General features: G+C 45.6%; 1 protein-coding gene across 7 annotated transcripts in view; it reads right to left on the minus strand.

The window, feature by feature from the left end:
* Positions 1-16,226, minus strand: part of ARHGEF11 (Rho guanine nucleotide exchange factor 11) — a 110,004-nt gene extending 93,778 nt beyond the window's left edge. For all 7 annotated transcript variants that reach the window (XM_068541057.1, XM_068541056.1, XM_068541055.1 and 4 more), the window contains exon 1: positions 15,988-16,226. In XM_068541057.1, coding sequence (XP_068397158.1) covers positions 15,988-16,019 — 32 coding nt within the window. In that variant the 5' untranslated portion in view covers positions 16,020-16,226. The remainder of the gene's footprint in view (positions 1-15,987) is intronic.
* Between the last annotated feature and the right edge of the window lie 3,133 nt (positions 16,227-19,359).

Here is a 19,359-nt window from a genome sequence, read left to right on the forward strand (position 1 = left end):
TAAGTTGTATCAGAAGGGAGGCAATTCCAAAAGCTGGGAAGAGCTATCGAAACAGTGTGCCCTGGGCTTCCCTGGTGGCACAGTGGTTAAGAATCCGCCTGGCAATGCAGGAGACACGGGTTCGAGCCCTGGTCCGGGAAGATCCCACATGCCACGGAGCAACCAAGCCCCTGCGCCACAGCTACTGAGCCTGTGCTCTAGAGCCCGCGAGCCACAACTACTGAGCCCGTGAGCCACAACTACTGAGCCCGCGAGCCACAACTACTGAGCCCGTGTGCCACAACTACTGAAGCCCGCACGCCTAGAGCCTGTGCTCCACAAGAGAAGCCACCACAATGAGAAGCCTGCACACCGCAACGAAGAGTAGCCCCCGCTCGCCACAACTAGAGAAAGCCCATGCGCAGCAACAAAGACCCAATGAAGCCAAAAATAAATAAGTAAATAAATTAAAAAAAAAAAAAGAAAAGAAACAGTGTGTCCTGGGGGAACCCACCTCCAAGGAGGGAGAGGAAGAAACAGAAACTAAGCCAGCTGAAGGAGATGCCTCCCTCATGCCCTAGGCTCTTCCTCACAAGTATATAGTGAGGTTAAAGTACAACAACAGACGGAAAGTGCTTTGAGGAATAAAAGCGCTGTATAAATGCTTGGTACTGCAAGGATTATTATATTAAGTGGCTCTTATCCTTTGCCTGGTTTGTGTCCTAGTTCTTCCAACAGAACCCTAATAAAACTCCCCAAGCATTGGATCAACAAGACAGGAAATGAAATGAAGCAGACTCTCAGTCAAGAGCCCCTGATGACACAAGTATCAATTTGGAGGCAGTGGCAGATCACCAGCAGGGTCAGATGCAGAGAAAGTATCAGTTTTGCATCTGACTTTACTCTCCCTCAGCTGAAGACAAGAGAACTTTAACCACTTTGGGAGGTTTTTTTTTTTTTCTATCTTCTCTAGCTACCTTCCCATCCTTTTGCTCATTCCATGCTTCCTAGCCTATAAGCACTATTTCTCAGACCCTCCTGCTAGAAAACACACACACACACACACACACACACACACACACACACACACACACACACACACACACACACACACACACACACACACACACACACACACACTTTCCCCAATTGGGAGGATCCTTTTCCAAAGTAACCAAGCTCACAGGGCTCCCAAGGAACTCAATCTCTGGTGTAAAGAATAAAAGCGGAAGAGGCGAGACCATGGGAGGAAAACACAGCTCAGAGTCCCGGATCACTGTATGACTGTTACAGAGAAGGTAGGGCTAGAATGGTAGAAGATTTTGTCTGAGTTTACCTCCTTCAGCAAAGACTAGGAGGTGGAAAGCGATTTCTGAGATCAGTACTGCGGGGCTCCCCGGAGCTCTGGGTGATTAAGAGTGTTACACCGGGCCCAAACCAGACACCCTCCTCAACCAAGGAGAGGAAGCCCAGGATTTAGAGCCAGGGACCTAGGTTCACTACAGTTGTGATTTCAAGTCTCAACTCCCGTGAGCCTCAGTGTTTTCGTATATAAAGGAGAAAAATAACTGTAGTAAGTATATATCAGAATGACTGTTAAAGCACTTTCCAAAAAATAGTAAAGTGCTGGACAAATGCCAGTTGCTATTCTGGATCTTCCCCTATCCACCCTTCTATATACTTATACGGTTGGATGTAGTGTCATATGAGAGAACAAAAGGGTGCAGGACTTGGGTTTCCCTACAGTGCCAGGTGGATTAGAGTTAGCAGTTAGTAAGTCTGAAAAGTTGCAAGAAATTTTAACCAAGAGAGAACCAGTCAACACTTGAACACTAGCCGATTAAAGTTATTGGAAAAACCCCAACTGGAAAATTTAGGGCACTAGCTGGCACCACTTAAAGAGCACAGAGCTCAGTTGTAAGTACTACAGGAGTATTACAGATGACAGAAAAGATAAGCAGATATGACATAAGAATCAACAGGGGTTTATGTGGTGAGAGATACAGGAAAAAGGAGAAACCTGAATCAAGCAGTTAATCAGGTAAGACTTCACTAGTAAATAAGTTTGGAAGTGGTATTTGAAGGACAGGAGGGACAAAAATTAACCATAAAGAAATTAAGGGACTGTGGCAAGCTGAATTTTCCAAAAGTAACCACAACAGTATTTCCCATTCTTCATACCACTCCCCATCAGGAGGTGGCATCCATATCCCTTCCCTAATCCTGGCCAGGCCTTTGTGACTCCCTCCACTAATAAGAGTAGGGCAAAACTGACACCACGTGATCTCTGAGGCTAGCTCATAAAGAGGGATGCAGCCTCTGCAAGTATCACGGGATGCCTGCTCTGGGAGCCTTCAGTCACCCTGTAAGAAGTCTGGCTACCCTCACCCCACCATGTGGAAAGAGAATCTATAGAGATTCCAGAGAGAGGAAAAGAAAGAGACAGAGACAGAGAGACAGAGAGTCGAGGAGCCCCAGCTGTTTCAGCTCTCAGCTGTCTTGAGTCTTCCCAACACAGGGGCCACAGTGAAGAAGTCTTTGAAGCCCAGGCCAGGTCGGCCCCTATATAACTGCACCTGTTTGAGAGATCCCAATTGGGAACAACTGCTTAGCTCAACCCAGTCAACCCCCAGAATTCTGAGCAAAATAATTAGTATTATGTTAAGCCAATGTTTGGGGTGGTCTGTTATGCAGCAATGGATATTTTGAACAATACTGATCTGTGCAAAGCCTCCATGACCAGGACAGCTAAGTCACACCCAAGGGATGGGGACCTGGCTCATCCAACTAGAGACTATAAGATAGGAGGTAGAAATGAGATAATAATCATAGCTAGCATATACTGAACTCTTAACTATGTCAGGTATTTTGCTAAGCACTTTACATGCATTACTTTTACTTAATTTTTGCAAGAACCCTATGAGAGAAATACTCTTTTTCTCATTTTCCAAAAGGAAAAACTGAGGCTGAGAGGGACTGAGTAGCAGGAAACCCAGGTCTATTTGACACAAAAGTCATACTCCTAACAACTAGTCTACTGCAACATGGTGAGTAGAACCTTAAAGGAGTGACCGAAGTTCCACAGATTAACATGAGAGTTGGATGGATCTCAGAGATCAAATCCAACTTTCCCATTTTACGATTGATGAAACTGAGAGGCCTAGCGAGGTTAAGTGACTTAGCTTAAAACTGTATCCATTACTCAACAATAAAAAGACAAATAAACAGGGACTTCCCTGGTGGTCCAGTGGTTAAGAATCAGCCTTCCAATGCAGGGGACGCGGGTTCGATCCCTGGCTGGGGAACTAAGATCCCACATGCCGCGGGGCAACTAAGCTGGTGCGCTCTAGAGCCCTCATGCTGCAACTAGAGAAGCCCGAGGGCTGCAGTGAAAGATCCTGCATGCAGCAACGAAGATCCCATGTGCCACAACTAAGACCTGACGCAGCCAAATAAACAAATAAGTAAATGAATAAATAAATAAATATTTTAAAAAGACAAATAAACAAAAAATGGACAAAGGATTTGAATAGACATTTCTCTAAAGAAGACATGAGAATCGCCAATAAGCACATGAAAAGATGCTCAACATCATTAAGAAAATGCAAATCAAAATCACGATGAGGTACCACTTTATACCCACTAGGATGGCTATAATCAAACAGACAGACAAAAAAACAAGTATTGGTGAAGATGTGGGAAAACTGGATTCTCACAGTTTGTTGGTGGGAATGTAAAATGGTGCAGCCACTTTGGAAAACAGTTTGGTAGTTCCTTAAAATGCTAAACGCAGAGATAGCATATGATCCAGCAACTCCCACCCTCGGTATATACCCAAGAGAAATGAAAAGACACATCCACACAAAAACTTCTACACAAATGTTCATAGCAGCATTATGCGTCACAGTCGAGCAGTGGAAACAACCCAAATGCCCATCAACTGATGAATGGATAAACAGAAGGTAGTATATCCATACAATAGAATATTATTTGGCCATAAAAAGGAATAAAGTACTGATATGTGCTACAACATGGATGAACTTGGAAAAATATCATGCTAAGTGAAAGAAGCCAGGCACAAAAGGTCACATATTATATGATTCCACGTATAGGAAATGTCCAGAGTAGACAAATCTATAGAGACAGAAAGTAGATTCATGGTTGCCTGGGGCTAGTTGGGTGGTGTGGAGAGTGGCTGCTAACGGATACGAGGTTTCGTTTGGGGTGATGAAAATTTTCTGGAATTAGATAATAGGGCTGGTTGCACAACTCTGTGAATATACTAAAACCCACTGAATTGTACACTCTAAAGTGGTGAATTTTATGGTATGTGAATTATATATCATAAAGCTGTTAATTAAAAAATTGTATCCAGGGACCTCCCTGGCAGTCCAGTGGTTACGACTCCGCGCTTCCACTGCAGGGTGTGTGGGTTCCATCCCGGTCAGGGAACTAAGGTCCTGCATGCTGTGCACTGCGGCCAAACAAATAAATAAATATTGTATCCATTCATTTAGTAAAACTTTACTGAGCATCCATTCACTACACAGTCCAGGCACCGAAGGGTACACACAGATAAGGCCCCTGAGTAGTTTAAAGGTGCCACACTGCTTAGTGGAAGAATGCTCAGTCGCTTCTGAGATTTTATTCTTCCCAAAGTCACTAAACTTACCTGGCCCCAGAGTGCCACTCTTTCCCCATCATTAACCAACCAGGAGGCAGTAGACGGAGGGAAGTTTCCTTCCTCTTGGATAGTGAATGCAAACCTCAGGTCCTATGGGGAGGCCATGGACAAGGAAAGCTTATCGGGAAGAGATTAAATACTCAAGAGACTTGATTCCCGATTTACCAATCTCTTTTCCTGGAGGACGCCTTTCACCTGTGTCAAGCAAACCTGATGTCTGGCTCCTTCAAAGATTTACACATTTTTACCAGTGAGCCCGGCCAGGGGGACAGGAAAATGGAAAGAGCACTAGGCTAGGGCTCTGTAAACACAGATTTTTTTTTTTTTAATCCCAATCTCATTGTTTACTAGTTTACAGACTTAGGCAAATCATTAAAGCCTCCCTGAGCTTGTTTCCCCACCTATAATATGGGAATGCAAATACTTGCCTGGACTACCTCAATAAGATAACAGACCAAAAACGCTCTGCAAACTACATATCATACCGCAGAAATAAAAAGGAGCGCCATCATTATGGCACTCTTATCTTGGCCTTATAAAACCTTCCGTCTTTCTCTCCCTGTCAATTGTGTCCTCCCCTACTTTAAAAACTGACTTCTTCTCTTGGGTCTAATCTTTCCTTTAATCCTGTCACACATCTCCCCTCCTGCCTCTCCCACAGCAGACTCTGATGTATGCTAACCTCTGACTTAAGACAACCTAGTTCTACCTTGAGAAAAATGAACTCAAAGGCCTATTGATGGGGACTAAGGGGCTCCATTTTTTCTCCTCTTCTTTCTGACCAAACTTCATAAAAGAATTGACCAGACTATCACCCTCTCCTCACTGCCTCTTCCCTCTTAAACTCACTGCAAACTGGCTGCTCCCCACATCCCCCCAAGGCCATGAAAATCTCCCTAGTTACTAAATCCAGACACTTCTCTATCCTTTCCATCCTTTGCCTCTTGGGAGCACTTGACACTGCTGGCCACTCCCTCCCTTCATTTCTGAGATTCCACACTGCCCTGGCTCCTGTTTTCCTGCCACTCCCCACCAGTCTCTTGTGTGGGATCCTCTTCCTTTGCCTCACCTTTGAATGCAGTGCCCCTCAGGGTTCTGTCCAAGGCCCTCTTCTCACTCTACACCCTGTCCCTGGACAGCCTCACACTTCCACCATTCGGTCCAGATGTTGATGACCCACATCCCGGCACGCCCTCCTGACCTCCAGGCCTGTATAACCAGCTGCCAACCTACTGAACAGCTTCCCTGGGATCTCCCACAGGCACTTCAAACTCATCATGTCCAAAAGGGACTTCTTGCCTCAATCACGCTCTTCCTCCTCAGTTCCCCTTTTCACTGAATAGTACCACCCAGCAGCCCAAGCCAAGGAAAAGGCTGTCATCCTTGCCCCCGCTCTCCTTCGCGCCCTCCCACCCCCATAACCAACTACTTAGTCTTCTAATCCTTCATTTTTCTCCACCTCCACTGTCGCTTCCCTAGTAGAGGCCACCCTCACCTCCTGCCCAGATTACCACAATGGGCTCCTAATTTGTCCTCCCTCTCTGTTCTTTTGTTCTTTCAATTTAAACGTCCACACTGCAGTCGGGTGATCTTGTTTTTCTAAAAGCCTATCTTACCATGTCACTCCCTACTTGTCTTGCAATGGTGCTTCACTGCCCTCAGGATAAAGTCCAAAACTCCTAATAGGGAGGATTACATGGTTCCCAGGCCCTAGCTCCTGTACGCTCCTGTTTCATTTTATTAATTGTTCCAAGGTCTCGCTATAGACCATAGCTACTTTCAGCTCCCGCCACACCATGTCCTTCCTTTTCTTCTGTCTTCAGTACATGCTGTTCCCTCTGCCTGGACTCTCCCTCGCTCAAGCCTGGCTCTCATTTTCTGGCCTCAATTAAACGTCACTTCCTCCAGGAAAGTTTCTTTATTGTCCCTCCCATTTGCTTCAACTGATATCACAGAAAAGTTCAGGGTGGTATCATACAACTCCTGCTCGCCTGCGTCTCCCCACACAAAACCACAGGCTCCCAGAGGGCAGGGTAAGCAACTTATTCATGTTGAATCCTAGTGCCTTGAGGGGCACCAGCCAGTGAAGACTTGTTAAATGGACCAATCTCCTTATCTGAGGGATAGCATGAGTATTCCTAAACCTCAGACCCTATTCCTGTGAACACACTGAAGCCCAAGTGGTTTTCTGCCCCCATCCCTAGGGCTCGGAGGAGAAAAGGGTCTGCGGTTCTAGTCTCATACAAGGTCCCATTCACAAAGCTATTTACTACACTCTCTCCAGCCACCTCCCCCCAGAACAACAGTGGCCTTTCTCTGCAGCAGCAGTCTCTTGGAAGGAAGCTTCTGAGGGCTGTGCTCTGGGAAATGAATGGGGCCAGCCTGGGGCAGGCAGGACAATGGCAGGGCGGGCCCTGTGCCCCGTCAGACCCCTGCAGGGAACAGCAGCCCGGAAACCAGGCCGCCAATGGGGAAATCCCCCGAGAGCTGGGAGAAGCTGAAGGCAAGCAACCCAACAAGGCTGCTCTGTCCCTAGAAGAAATACCAAGTGCCCAAGACCTAGCACCCGGTAAGAACAAGGGGGATTCTTGGTCTCCTTTCCTAGCAGCAATGTTTAGAGTTGCTTTCTTGAAATCCCTTGGGTAGGCATGGAGGGAATTGGTTATGTCAAGAATGAACAACTACAGTTCAAGTCAGGTAACCGTAGGGAGGAGTAGAGAACTCTACTGAGCCCTAGAAGACAATCTAGAAAAATGAAGAGACATCGCTTTTGAACCCTGAGAAACAGGTTAAGACACAATAACCAACATAAAACATGCAAAGAATGGAAGAGCACCAACATTTATTTATAGTAGTCGACCATGTGCTAGGGATTCTGTTAGAACTTTTATATAAAGTATTTTATACCAACATATAAAAGATAATAAGAGTCCAATTGCTATATGTATGTGCAAAAGGAATGTTGAATAATATAAATGTACTATAGAGTTTGATGATATTAACCAGAAAAGGTCACCCTGAAGGAACTAAGACTAGCCGGAGTTGGGGAGAGAAAGAGAACACTCATATAAAGATGTGGAAAGAGTGATGTAGGCCTGGGAAACAGGCTTCAGGCTACCTGAAGCGGGATGGTAGGGGACAGTAATAAGACCTACAATTAGTGAGATGTGGGCTGAACTGAAGCACGAAGGCATGGATCCCAAGCTGGAGAGTTCGAGCTGGAAAGGAAAGACACTGTGCAAAGAAGGTTTCCAGCGAAAAAGGATGGACTTAGGACGAGATCTTCCGCACCTTATTTTTAACTAGTACCGTCCTGTGTTTGTTCAATATGTTCCCAGAGCCATGCCTGTCAGTCCTCAGTTTAGAATCAGCACAGGTCTCAGCACCCAAGCACAGGTCTTCTTGCGGCAGCTGAGGAGAGTTCAGGCCAATCTGGGGTCCTTGCCAAACCAAATGCCTCAACAACACTCACCAAATGTTTGGCACTACAGAATTCACAAAATGCTTTTACACATATCGCCCTGATCACACAGCTAGTTAGCGGATAGGCTGGGACTCACACAAAGCTCTTCTCACTTCAAGTCCTATACTCTCTATAATCATGCTACTAGGATGGTTTCTGCAGAGATATCCCTTGAGCCCTGGAGTTTGGTCTGCAGTGGGAGAGTGGGGTATGATTAATTAATCAGGATATCAAATATATGCTAATCTCCTCAAATCATGACCCCATTTCCTAAGGGAGCTCTCAGAACTCACTGCCCTCTCTCTCTCTCTTTAGAAGACTGCATTGAAGACCTCTAAATCTATTTGGTACAAACAGCCTAACCTAAGGGCCTCAGCAAGATAAGTATCATTCGATATGCTATGTTCAGTGAATTGCTGGGTACCAACGGGAGGCAGAATGACTTTTAATGATGGTCTTAATCTCTCTAGCAATAGCCAGTCTCCAAAACTTGGGAACCAAATCTGATTCAGCCTTAACATACATACTCTGTTGGTTTTCCTTCCAAAATGTCTTTCAAATCCTGCCCTTCTTTGTCCTCACATTATCTTTTGCTCTCTTCCCACCTACATAATAATATTAGAATTCTTTCCTTAAACATTCCTTTTATCACCATATATTACACAAACCTTGCTGGTTCCCTTTTTCCAACCACATCCAGTCTGAATATCTTTATCCCCCCGACACTCCCACCATACTCACCTTGACAACCTAATTTCTCTCTGCTCTACAAAGACCAACACTCTTACCATCCTGAGACCACCCCATGCTTGGTTCTGCCCCAGAACCTTTGCTTACATTGTTACCCTTGTCTGAAACAGCTTCCTCTCTTTCTTCAACCTAAATAATTTCTAACCACCCCTCCCCTGGCTATTCTCACTAGCACCAACTTTCTACTCATCTCTAAATGTACCTTTTTGGTACACATCAAGATTCAGTAATGATGTACTATCTTTTTATTGTTTTGTGTTGTTTCATTAATTACATTTCCCAACAAGAATGTAAGCTCCACATTCTTGCAAATTATCTGTCAGAACACTAAGAACTAGGCTGTGCATGGAGCTATTTTGATAAATATCTGCCGTCCAACCGACTGACTGCAAGTGCCACAGATCATAGGTCACCCTCCGGAAGGTTGTTAGATTGGTCCCGTTCCCTCTATGATTTGATGCCAGTCCACGACTGGTGACTATAGATCCCATTGCACCATTTTATGGTAGCTTTAAACACTGGAGGACAAAGTGCTGGAAATCAGGACTCTGAAATCACTTCACCCTAACTTTTCAAAGCCCTCTTCTCACACATTCACGTCTTACTTTGCTATTCTTTAGAATGAGGAGAATCCTGAAGAAGTCAATAAAGACGACAGAGGGATACTAGTGACTTTAGGGCCTATGTTGAAATCAGAAGTAAAAGACAGGAAGATGGACTTAAATTGTAGCAAAGGAGGAAATTCCCTGGTGGTCCAGTGGTTAGGACTCAGCGCTTTCACTGGGCTGGATTCAATCCCTGGTCGTGGTCAGGGAACTAAGATCCCGCAAGCCACACAGTGAAGCCAAAAAAAAAAAAAAAAAAAAAAAAAAAATTGTAGCAAAGGGGCTTCCCTGGTGGCGCAGTGGTTGAGAATCTGCCTGCCAATGCAGGGGACGCGGGTTCGAGCCCTGGTCTGGGAAGATCCCACATGCCACGGAGCAACTAGGCCCGTGAGCCACAACTACTGAGCCTCCGCGTCTGGAGCCTGTGCTTCGCAACAAGAGAGGCCGCGGTAGTGAGAGGCCCGCGCACCGCGATGAGGAGTGGCCCCCACTTGCCGCAACTAGAGAAAGCCCTCGCACAGAAACGAAGACCCAACACAGCCATGAATAGATAAATAAATAAATTAAGAAAAAAAAAAAGAAAATGTAGTGCTTCTCATTCACTTAAAAAAAAAAATTGTAGCAAAGGAAAAATTGTGATTCAAAAGAATTTACAACTATTCAACTCATGGAACCACAAGAGATCACTGAAAATGGGAGTCCCTCAACCTTCTGGACCAGCTCAGGAGACGCCCTACTTGGAGTCAAGAGGAAAGGGAAGAAGAGGATCCCCTAAGACTTAAGACTTCTGTGATTTTCCCCTCAAATCTGTCCAATTGTTTTAGGACCACAAATCTGGGTGTTCTTCCAGGCCTTGAAAATGTCTTCCAAATCCTACTCCAATTTTATTGGGGGCCACAGATTTCCCCGCCCCTCCCCACACTTCCACTTCCACATCACTGTACTTCTTCCACTTTCCCCTCCCATTTCATCAGACAGCTCTGTTCCCTGGTTTTTTCAAACTTTCGTTTTCACTGGTTTTCAGGAAGGCAGATAGGATTCCTGAAAAAAAGTCCTGGCTCACTGAAAGAAAGGGCACAGGCATTATGTTTTCAGAGGCTCAAAGAACATAACAGCTAGAAGGAATCAAATCTGAGAGGTTGGCTACCCTAATTCACTCATCTATTTACTTGGATGCTGGGGGTCTTCCCTCAGAACTCCAAACCTCTTTTCACAGGGGATCTAACATGACTTTTCATAAAGTAATGATTACTTTTTTCTTTTGAGACCACAATCTGCAACTTCTGTAGTCCTGCTTCCCTCCATGGGGCAAAGGAGTGACCTTGGATGCCACTAGCAGGTCTATGCTTGTGTCTTTTCCCCATACGGTGATTGAGAAAAGAAGAATGCACAGTCCATGGGGAAAAGGGTTTCCAAACCACATGATAAATCTTGAAATTAAGTTTTAAAAATAATAAACCAATAAAATGGATTTTTAAAGGCAGTGCCACTATGAAGATGTGAAGCAAATTCAGTCAGTATAGATTAAAACCGTTCCTCTTACGTTTTACGGAACTTCAGCGTTAACAAAGCCCTTTCACCTACATCAGATTCCCAGATCTTTAAAGCGGTATCACTGCTATCCAAAAGACACTATCCAAAAGTTTCCAAAATCTATTCCACGAAGGTTGCGAGTTTCCAGAACTCTTTTGTCTTTATACCAGTTTGGGGATTAGCCATGTGACCTTCACAGAATCTTTTTTATTTTTGATGAACTCATTGTCATTTAACTTGTCACATTTTTTGTCTACCCTCCTAAACAGAACAAAAGGGACTCTGACAGTACTTTGACGATTTAAAAAAAAAAAAAAAAGCTAAATAAATTTGTTCATCAAAGGGTGCTCTTTCAGAAATGTTTTTGAGTATGTGAAGGTAAGCTCAGCCTGCTCCTGCTCATAATGGTGATTAATCACCAAATGTTTCATCTGCAAATCCACTGCCATCTCTCATCTCACGCCTGGAGAGCACAAGGGTACATTCTGGAGAAGACTCAGCATTTCAGGGGACTTACTCTTTGTAGTTCTGGATCCCTGTCACTGTTCTGGCAGGCCAACCTCTAAACTAGGCAGAAACTCAGCCGAATGTCTGGGGGTTTCTTGTTCCCAGGGCTCAGTAAGAACTTGAAGTGGAAAGGGGGAGCCTGAGGTGGGAAGAACCTCCCCCACCTCCTTCTCAGACAAGCCCAGTCTCCTCAGCCTAGGCTACCAGCTTTTCTTCTCTACAAATGTCCCCTCAGCCTGAAGGCTCTTTCCTCCTTCCTCTGCCTTTTTCTCCCACCTCCTCCATACACTTCATGAAAGATTTCGCCTCTTCTAAAAAAAAAAAAAAAAAAAAAAGGGCTACAGGCTGGGGAAAAGTTACATTCAATCTCAGATCCCTGATAAGGAACAGTTGCTAGCTCTGGGTTTATTCTGAATTAGGCAAGTCATATGCTTCTAAAACAAGGAACAGCCAGAGATCATAAAACAAATCCTTTCTATCCCCATCTAAGGAAGCCAAGGTAGCTCAAGCCTCTCCCATTCATCAAAATTCCTGGGAAGGAGATTCAATAACCTTCCCCTTCTCATATTCTAGTATCATCACCCAACCCTGACCACTAGAACTAGAAAAGTATGCCTTCTTTCTAACCTCATGCACTTCTGCAACAAAAATGCCTGTTCACTCTGGTTAAATTCTTCAAAACGATGGAAAGATCTTTCAGTCACTCTTAATTTGTTTTGGGCCAGTTCAGAAAGTAGTGCATGATGTTAAATCAAATCCATGAGTTTACCATCTAAAAGTTATAGAGTTTTGGTTTAGAAAGCAATTTGAAATATATTATCTAATTTGATTTGTTTTTAATGTTGTTTTTCTTAAAAAATATTTTATTTATTTATTTGGCTGCGTCGGGTCTTAGTTGCGGCACTCGGGATCTTTTGTTGTGGCGTGAGGGCTTCTCTCTCTAGTTGTGGCATGCTGGCTCCAGAGCATGTGGGCTCAGTAGCTGTGGCACGCAGGCTTAGTTGCCCCTCGGCATGTGAGATCTTAGCTCCCCCAGGAGGGATCAAACCTGCGTCCCCTGCATTAGAAGGCAGATTCTTAACCACTGGACCACCAGGGAAGTCCCTATCTAATTTGATTTGCTCCTTTCAACAGCACCGTGAGAAAGACACAATAAGTGTTACAATCCTCAAATGACAAGCTATGTGAAAATGTTTGTGAACCGGAAAGCATTTCATATGAATGAGCTATTGCCTTACACATGAGGAAACCAAAGGAGGCATGTGATTTGCCCAAGATCACACAGTTAAGGGGAATGCCAGGGCTCAAACCAAGAACTCTCAGCTTAAATCTAGTACTTCTCCATCTGCTTTGGTCCTCACATGAGCTAACTACCTCTGAACAGAGAAAAGCTGTTTTATGGATGCTGTTTTATAGATCCTAACCCATCTGGCCATCTCAAAAACATTTGCCATGGAGAACTAGGCAAATGGATATACATGGCTTAGCAAAACTCATTACCATTCCTATAAAAATAATTCAGTATTATTATCTCTGCTTGCAATATCAAACACATTTTTAGAAACTTTTGAGAAGAACACACATTAACAGGCAATAAATTGTCCATGGACAAAAACTGAAAGGGACATGAACAGCTACCATTTAGCCCATCTTTCGCTAACAACTGATTAACACTGTAAGATCAAGATTAGCTGCAAATACTTCATGTTTCTTTGGACCCAGAAGTCACTTCCCAAGAGGGGATTAAAGACTCTGCTGGATAAATATTCCACAGCCTTCTATTCTTCGAGCCACAATCTCTCTCCATAGACATGGTCCTCCATGCTTATGTCCTAGAAAACACGCATCACCTAGGAAGCCTTCTCTAATTGACCTTACTTTGACTACACTTGAGATTAACACGAATGTTGAAAAATCTGAAACGGATGAATTTATACACGCTGACATGTTCACTCAATCCAATATTCGTTTGTCAAATATTTAGTGAGCACTCACCCCACGCAAGGCACTAAGCCAGGCGTGCAGGCTATGACTGAGCAAACAAAACACAGTTCCTACCTTTACAGAGCTTATAGTCCAGGGTTGCTTTTATGTGGTCTTCAGGAGTCTTACACCTTTCCTAGTTCCTCAAGTAGATTGCATGCTCTTTGTAAGCAAGAACTGCATACTTAAGTTTTTTGAAACACTGAGCACAGCACCTTACACTACGCTCTCTAAACAGCAAATTGATAAACTAAAAGAGAACCCCTGACTCTGTAACCTGAAATCCCTCCACTCAGTCTCTCCAGTATGGTGTAAAATTATGTAAAACTGTGAATTATTTAAAATCCACAGGGTCTTGAATCTGAGATGTCAAAATAGCCAATAGAATGAACCTACTGCTAAAGGGGTACGATCCAATACAACTGGAGACACCGTGAAGGGGACCCAAGTCCCAGAACTGATCCTTTAATGGGGAAGAGAACTGGGGTAGTGGTAGAGGTGAGGAATGCTCTCACCCTGCAAAGCTCCATTATCCCAAGTGCAAGGGGGTTCTGAAAAGCATCTAACCTTACTGCCAGAAAGAACAAAACGGGGCCCCCGCCCCTTTTCCACAGGACCGGTATACAAACCTACTTAGACAGGGTGGGGCAAGAGAAAGAGCCTCGGGTTCAGAATCAGAAGACCTGCGACTGAGTCTAGATTCTGCCACTAGTCAGGGAAGATGGCACTGGGCTAGCCAGGTATCCCCCGTGAGCCTCAATCACCCCTTCTGTAAAATGAGAATAATAACCTCTGATTTGTCTGCCTCATGGAAATATTGGGAGGCTCAAATGAGATACATTCCTATGAAAGCACTCAGAAAAACCGTGCTATACAAGTCCTGAGAAGACTGTGAGGGTATGCAAACTCCCAGAGGAGCATCTTACACTAGCCCAGAAAACTTCACTGCCTTTTTCTTGTACCCCCAACACCTGGGTTTCCATCTGCTCACATCTCTGAATTCAGAGAAATCGTTCACCCCCAAATCTCAAAAAGGCAAGTGCGCTAATTCCCATATTCCAAGAGGATGAAAAGAGAAGGGCAGCCATGTAACCATTTCAACTTCTTGCCTTGACACACGCCTCAGTTCTCCCTTTACAAGAGTCAAACTGAAGAGAAGCCAACGAAAAGGGGAAGGGATGGAGGTTCAAGCAGCCACATATACTATCTGTCCTTTGTGGCTGTCTGCCTTCTCTCCACTGCCAAGTCAGGTCCCCGTCTGGGGACTGCTGAACTAATCTAAATGGGACTCTGAGGCAATACAGAGATTAGTGTTTGGGAGAGAGAGAGATTGTATCATTTTAGGTCACATTCCACAGCCCAAAAGAAATTATTATCAGCATGGATAATCAAAGGTTAACTGGACAGGGAGAAAACAATTGTTCCTTTGAAAATATTCTTCCCTATCTCTCCAATAATTTTTTATTTTTCCAGGCCCAGTCCTTTCATTTGCTTGTTCAGTCCTCCAACCAACCATCCATCCAGCACCCACAAAACTACCCTAAAGACTCTCAAGGAGAAAAGGTTGAGGAGGAGAGGAAAGGAAAAGGCAGACACCTTACAAAGTTGTAAACTGTAGTGTTACCGGTGACGGGGCGACTGGGCAGACTCTTGGGGGAGGTGGGGGGGGGAGGGCATCCTGTGCTCCGACTCTAAGGGCCAGTGTCTCTGCCCATCAGGCCTAAGAGCCTAAAACAACTCCTTCGGGCTCTAGGCAGAGCGAAGGCCCATTTTGCAGAGTCAAGCTTATTCAAAACGGCTTGGAAGATTTAACCTAGAGCATCAGCTGGTTGGCAGATTTCAATTAAACCCCAAGCTTGGAGAGGAAGCAATTCTAGTGTTGACCTATGCATTTTGGGGGCCATTATCAGCCACCGGTAAAAATCCAGACCTGTATGGGTGCAAAGGGTGTTTCTGTCCCATCATTCAGGCCAACAACATCCTCCGCATTCTAGAAATGGGATCCACCCCATCACCAAGCCCCACCATTCCACAACAACCAGCCGGTGGAGGCCCACGCCCCTACCAGGGCCCTTCCCCCAGCAGCTCCGACACCTAAAGCCGGACCCAATCACCCTTGGGGTCTCACGTGACCAGGCCTGTGCCCGCCTCCCACCCCTAGGCTGGCAAGTTAGGGACTCAAATTCAGCCTCTGGCCTGGCAAAAGTCAAAGGCGGCTGGAAAGCATTTCCCCCTCTTTCCCCACTTCTGGCGTCACTGTCTACTGTTTATATTTAAAAAACACTGAATCAGGAGATATGTTTTGAACATGGACACACACAGAGGGAACATAAGCACACATGCCCAGAGAGTCCCCAGAGACCCCACCAATTCCCACAGCCCACACAGACCCTTCTTTTGCAACCTTTTATCAAAATGCAACACTTTCCCTCCCAGTCATTCCTTAAGTAAGTGTTGAAAAACCACATTATTAGCAAACTTACCTGTCTATACTCTGGGGTAACCTTACACTCATGGTTTCTCAGTGTCTCCACGGTTCCAGAATTCTGTAGTTTTGATGTCTTGATCAGGACTGAATCGCTTGCAATTTTTAAGAAAGGTGAGAGGATGGCCTCCCAACTTGAAGACAGAATCCTTTTTCTTCCAGCTCTCAGGACCCTGGTAACTGAAGCTCCATTCTACTTCTACCAGTTAACATGGTCTCCTTCCTTAGCCCCCTTTTCCCCTCCCCCCCTCTTAAAAAAAAACAAAACAGAAAAAACCCGAAAGAAAAAGAGAAAAAACTATGACCTTCTTAGAACCAAAAACCCAACCACAAATCTCGTCAAGGTTAGCGCTATGGGCTTAAAAAAAAAAAAAAAAAAAAATCACAGAATGTGCCTTCAAAATATCAATCTTAACTGCAAAATATAGATAAAAACCATCCTTTTAATCTAGTTTTCCTAGCTGTCCTTCTGTTGGCAAGAGAGCCTCAAGCTCCAAAGGGGGAAAAAATAATGCTCTGGTCTCCAATGCTTAAAACGACAACAAATATACTGAGGGACCAAAAAGAAAAAAAAATCCAAATTGACACCTGGAAAAAATCTTCCAGCTGATTTGCACAGTAAAAAAATAAATAAAACCATACACTAGTACGTACACAACAGCACTCCTTCCAAGTCCAGTGCAACCCTGGGAACCAAAATTATGAATTTCCTTAAAAAAAAAAAAGCTTTTATATGAAAGGTTTTGAATTTCTTAAATGAGCCAATCGCACCCAAAAAAAAAAAAAAAAAAAATCAAAGAACACCTGAAATGCAATGCTTTTTACCTTTAAAATGGTAGCAATACCACAAACCAGAGAAAAATCTCTGAAAATATTCTCTCCTTTTCTTTTTCCTTTAAACTTGCAGGTTTCTCCACCTACCCCAGCCTGATTCCCAGCCTAGGTTCGGCCTTTTTCTGAAAGACAATTTCCTGAGTTAGTTCTGTTTTGCTCCTCCACATCCAGGCTCCGAAATTTTCTCTTGCCTCAGCCTCCATGAAACGGAGATTTCGCTTCTTCCCGTTCCCCCTGCTCTCCCTCTCGCCTGGCCAGAAAAACTGCTCCCTTATTATTAATAGTTTGGATTATTATTGTGGATTTGAGTTCGAGGTGGGATATTCCTCCACACCAGCCTCCTGGACAATCCGATCGCCTGGCTTCTCTCACTCGGCCTCTCTTTTTCCTCCCTTTCCGCCCCTCGCCTAATCTCGCAGGCAGAGAAGCCCACCGCGCCTCGCGCAGGACCGCCGGCGGCCTCCGGCTCCCGGCCCCGCTCGCCCGCTCGCCCCACGCCCGACCGCCGCGCTCCGGTCTCGACGGCCGCGGGACTCCGGGCTCGGGCGCAGGCAGGGAAGGCGGCGGCGGCAGGCCGGCGCGGGCGGGCGTCCGGCTCCCGGCGTCGCGGCCGCGCTCGCCTCCTTCCGGGCCCCTTCCCCCCCGGCTCGCCGCTCGCTCGGGCGCAGGCCCGGCCGGCCGCCCCCTCCCCGCGCTGCCCTCCCTCCTCCTTCCCCGCGAGCCTTTCTCCTTCCCTCGCTCCGGCGGGGGCGGGGCCGCAGGCTCCTCCTCCCAGCGCTGCCCGCCGGCCTTTCCCCTCACGCCGCGGTTAGGGGCGGGGGCGGGAAGTAGACCGCCTTTCCCTTCCCTGAGAGCTGAGGCTGCGGTTCCCGCCCCGCCGACCCCTCTCTAGGTCTCCCTGTGCGCTCTGCCCCGACGCGACCCCTCGCCGCCGGTTCTCGGCCGGTCCCCTCCGCGGCCCCACAGTCGCTGGCCCTGCCCCTCGGTGCGGCCTAGCCGATCCCGGGCTTAGCCGGATCCCTGGCTTTTCCCGGCCTGGCTCGCCGGCGACCCCGGCCCGGACCCCGCGAGTCACACGGCGCCGCCTCCGCCGCCGTCACCACCCCGGCCGCCTTTTCGCTGCTTTCCCTTGGGTGCTTTTCCCCCTTTTACTGCCCTGAGCTCAAGACCTGACCTTTGTTTCTTCCCCCTCTTCCCACCCTGCTGCGGTGCCCGGCGCTCCTAGGCCCCCTCCCCACGTGGACTGGATTTTGCGTTCACCATCGTTACGCCTGCTCTCCCACCGCCTCTGCTCACACTACCTCCACCTCTTTTCTCATCTTATTTTTCAAAAATTTGTCGCGGCCCCCTGCCTGGGGGCCAGGAGCTCTTTTAACCTTTTCCTCCCGTTTCGGTGGTCCTCCTCACTTCTAACACCCACCGACACTGGGGGAAGAGACCCTTCTGCTCTTCCCGCTCCGGTTGTTTGGGCATCTTAATACCAGGCTGGGTAAAGTGTTTTTGAAGTCGATGGAAAATCCTTTCAAGGACAGTTCTATTTTCATAACCCCCTCTCAAAGAATCACGGTTTCTAAATCTTTCCAAGTAGCATGACATTAGTCAGAAGGTCCCAAGCGTTATGGTTAAAAATAATTAAGACAAAAAGGAAACATTTTCATTAGGACTGGGGAGTGAACTTTGTCTTCTTGCCTGGGTAAATGCTATTGTAAAATACCCTGCGGAGGTGGTGTGTTTGCATATGTTCTCTGCCTTCCACACCACCGTGATTGTTCTGGGGGAAAATACATGTATGTGTGTATTTACCCACACACATCCATAAGCAGTAAAGAGGGATCTGAGTGATCCCAGCAGTGTTAGAAGTGATGAATTTGCAAACAGCAAGAGGAAAAAGAAACTAACAAGCATCCGCTGAGGACCCAGAATGAACTAGAACCTTCCTCTGAATTATACCAGGTACAAGTTGGTAAATAAAAGAAAGACCTTCACCCCATCTCCACCAACCCCTAGGCCAGAATCCCCAAAGACAGGTGGTCTGCCCGGAATGTGAGGCACCACAGTTCAAATTTCTACTGACTTTGTTGCTTATTCCCTTCCTATACTACCTGCAAAAATGATGTTCCCAAATGTGGACACTTCCTCTATGGTGATAGACCAGTGGTCACCAAACATTTTTCTTATCATGCTTTCTTAATCTATAATATTTTAAAATAATTATTTACATGTATTTTATTACATGTTATAAATCTTGCTCTAGAGTAGAAATATTAAAAGATTAAAATAAAGATGAAGTGCATTTTAAAATCGTACTTTTTAGTGAAAGTTAATGGCTGTCATGACTGGGAAAGATGCTTGTCAAAGAGGTAGAGTCAAGCAGAAGGAGTGCATTCTTGATTGCATTTATTAAATTATGATAACTCATCTTCCTATCCCATTCACCACGATGCAGAGGCTTTTAATTGAAATTCAACTAGTAAATTTACAGCTTAAGTCAATCAGTGCTTCTTGAATGATTGGAAGGTTTTACATTTTATATTTT

This window comes from Eschrichtius robustus, chromosome 3 (genome assembly GCF_028021215.1).
Source record: "Eschrichtius robustus isolate mEscRob2 chromosome 3, mEscRob2.pri, whole genome shotgun sequence".
Classification (NCBI taxonomy): domain Eukaryota; kingdom Metazoa; phylum Chordata; class Mammalia; order Artiodactyla; family Eschrichtiidae; genus Eschrichtius; species Eschrichtius robustus.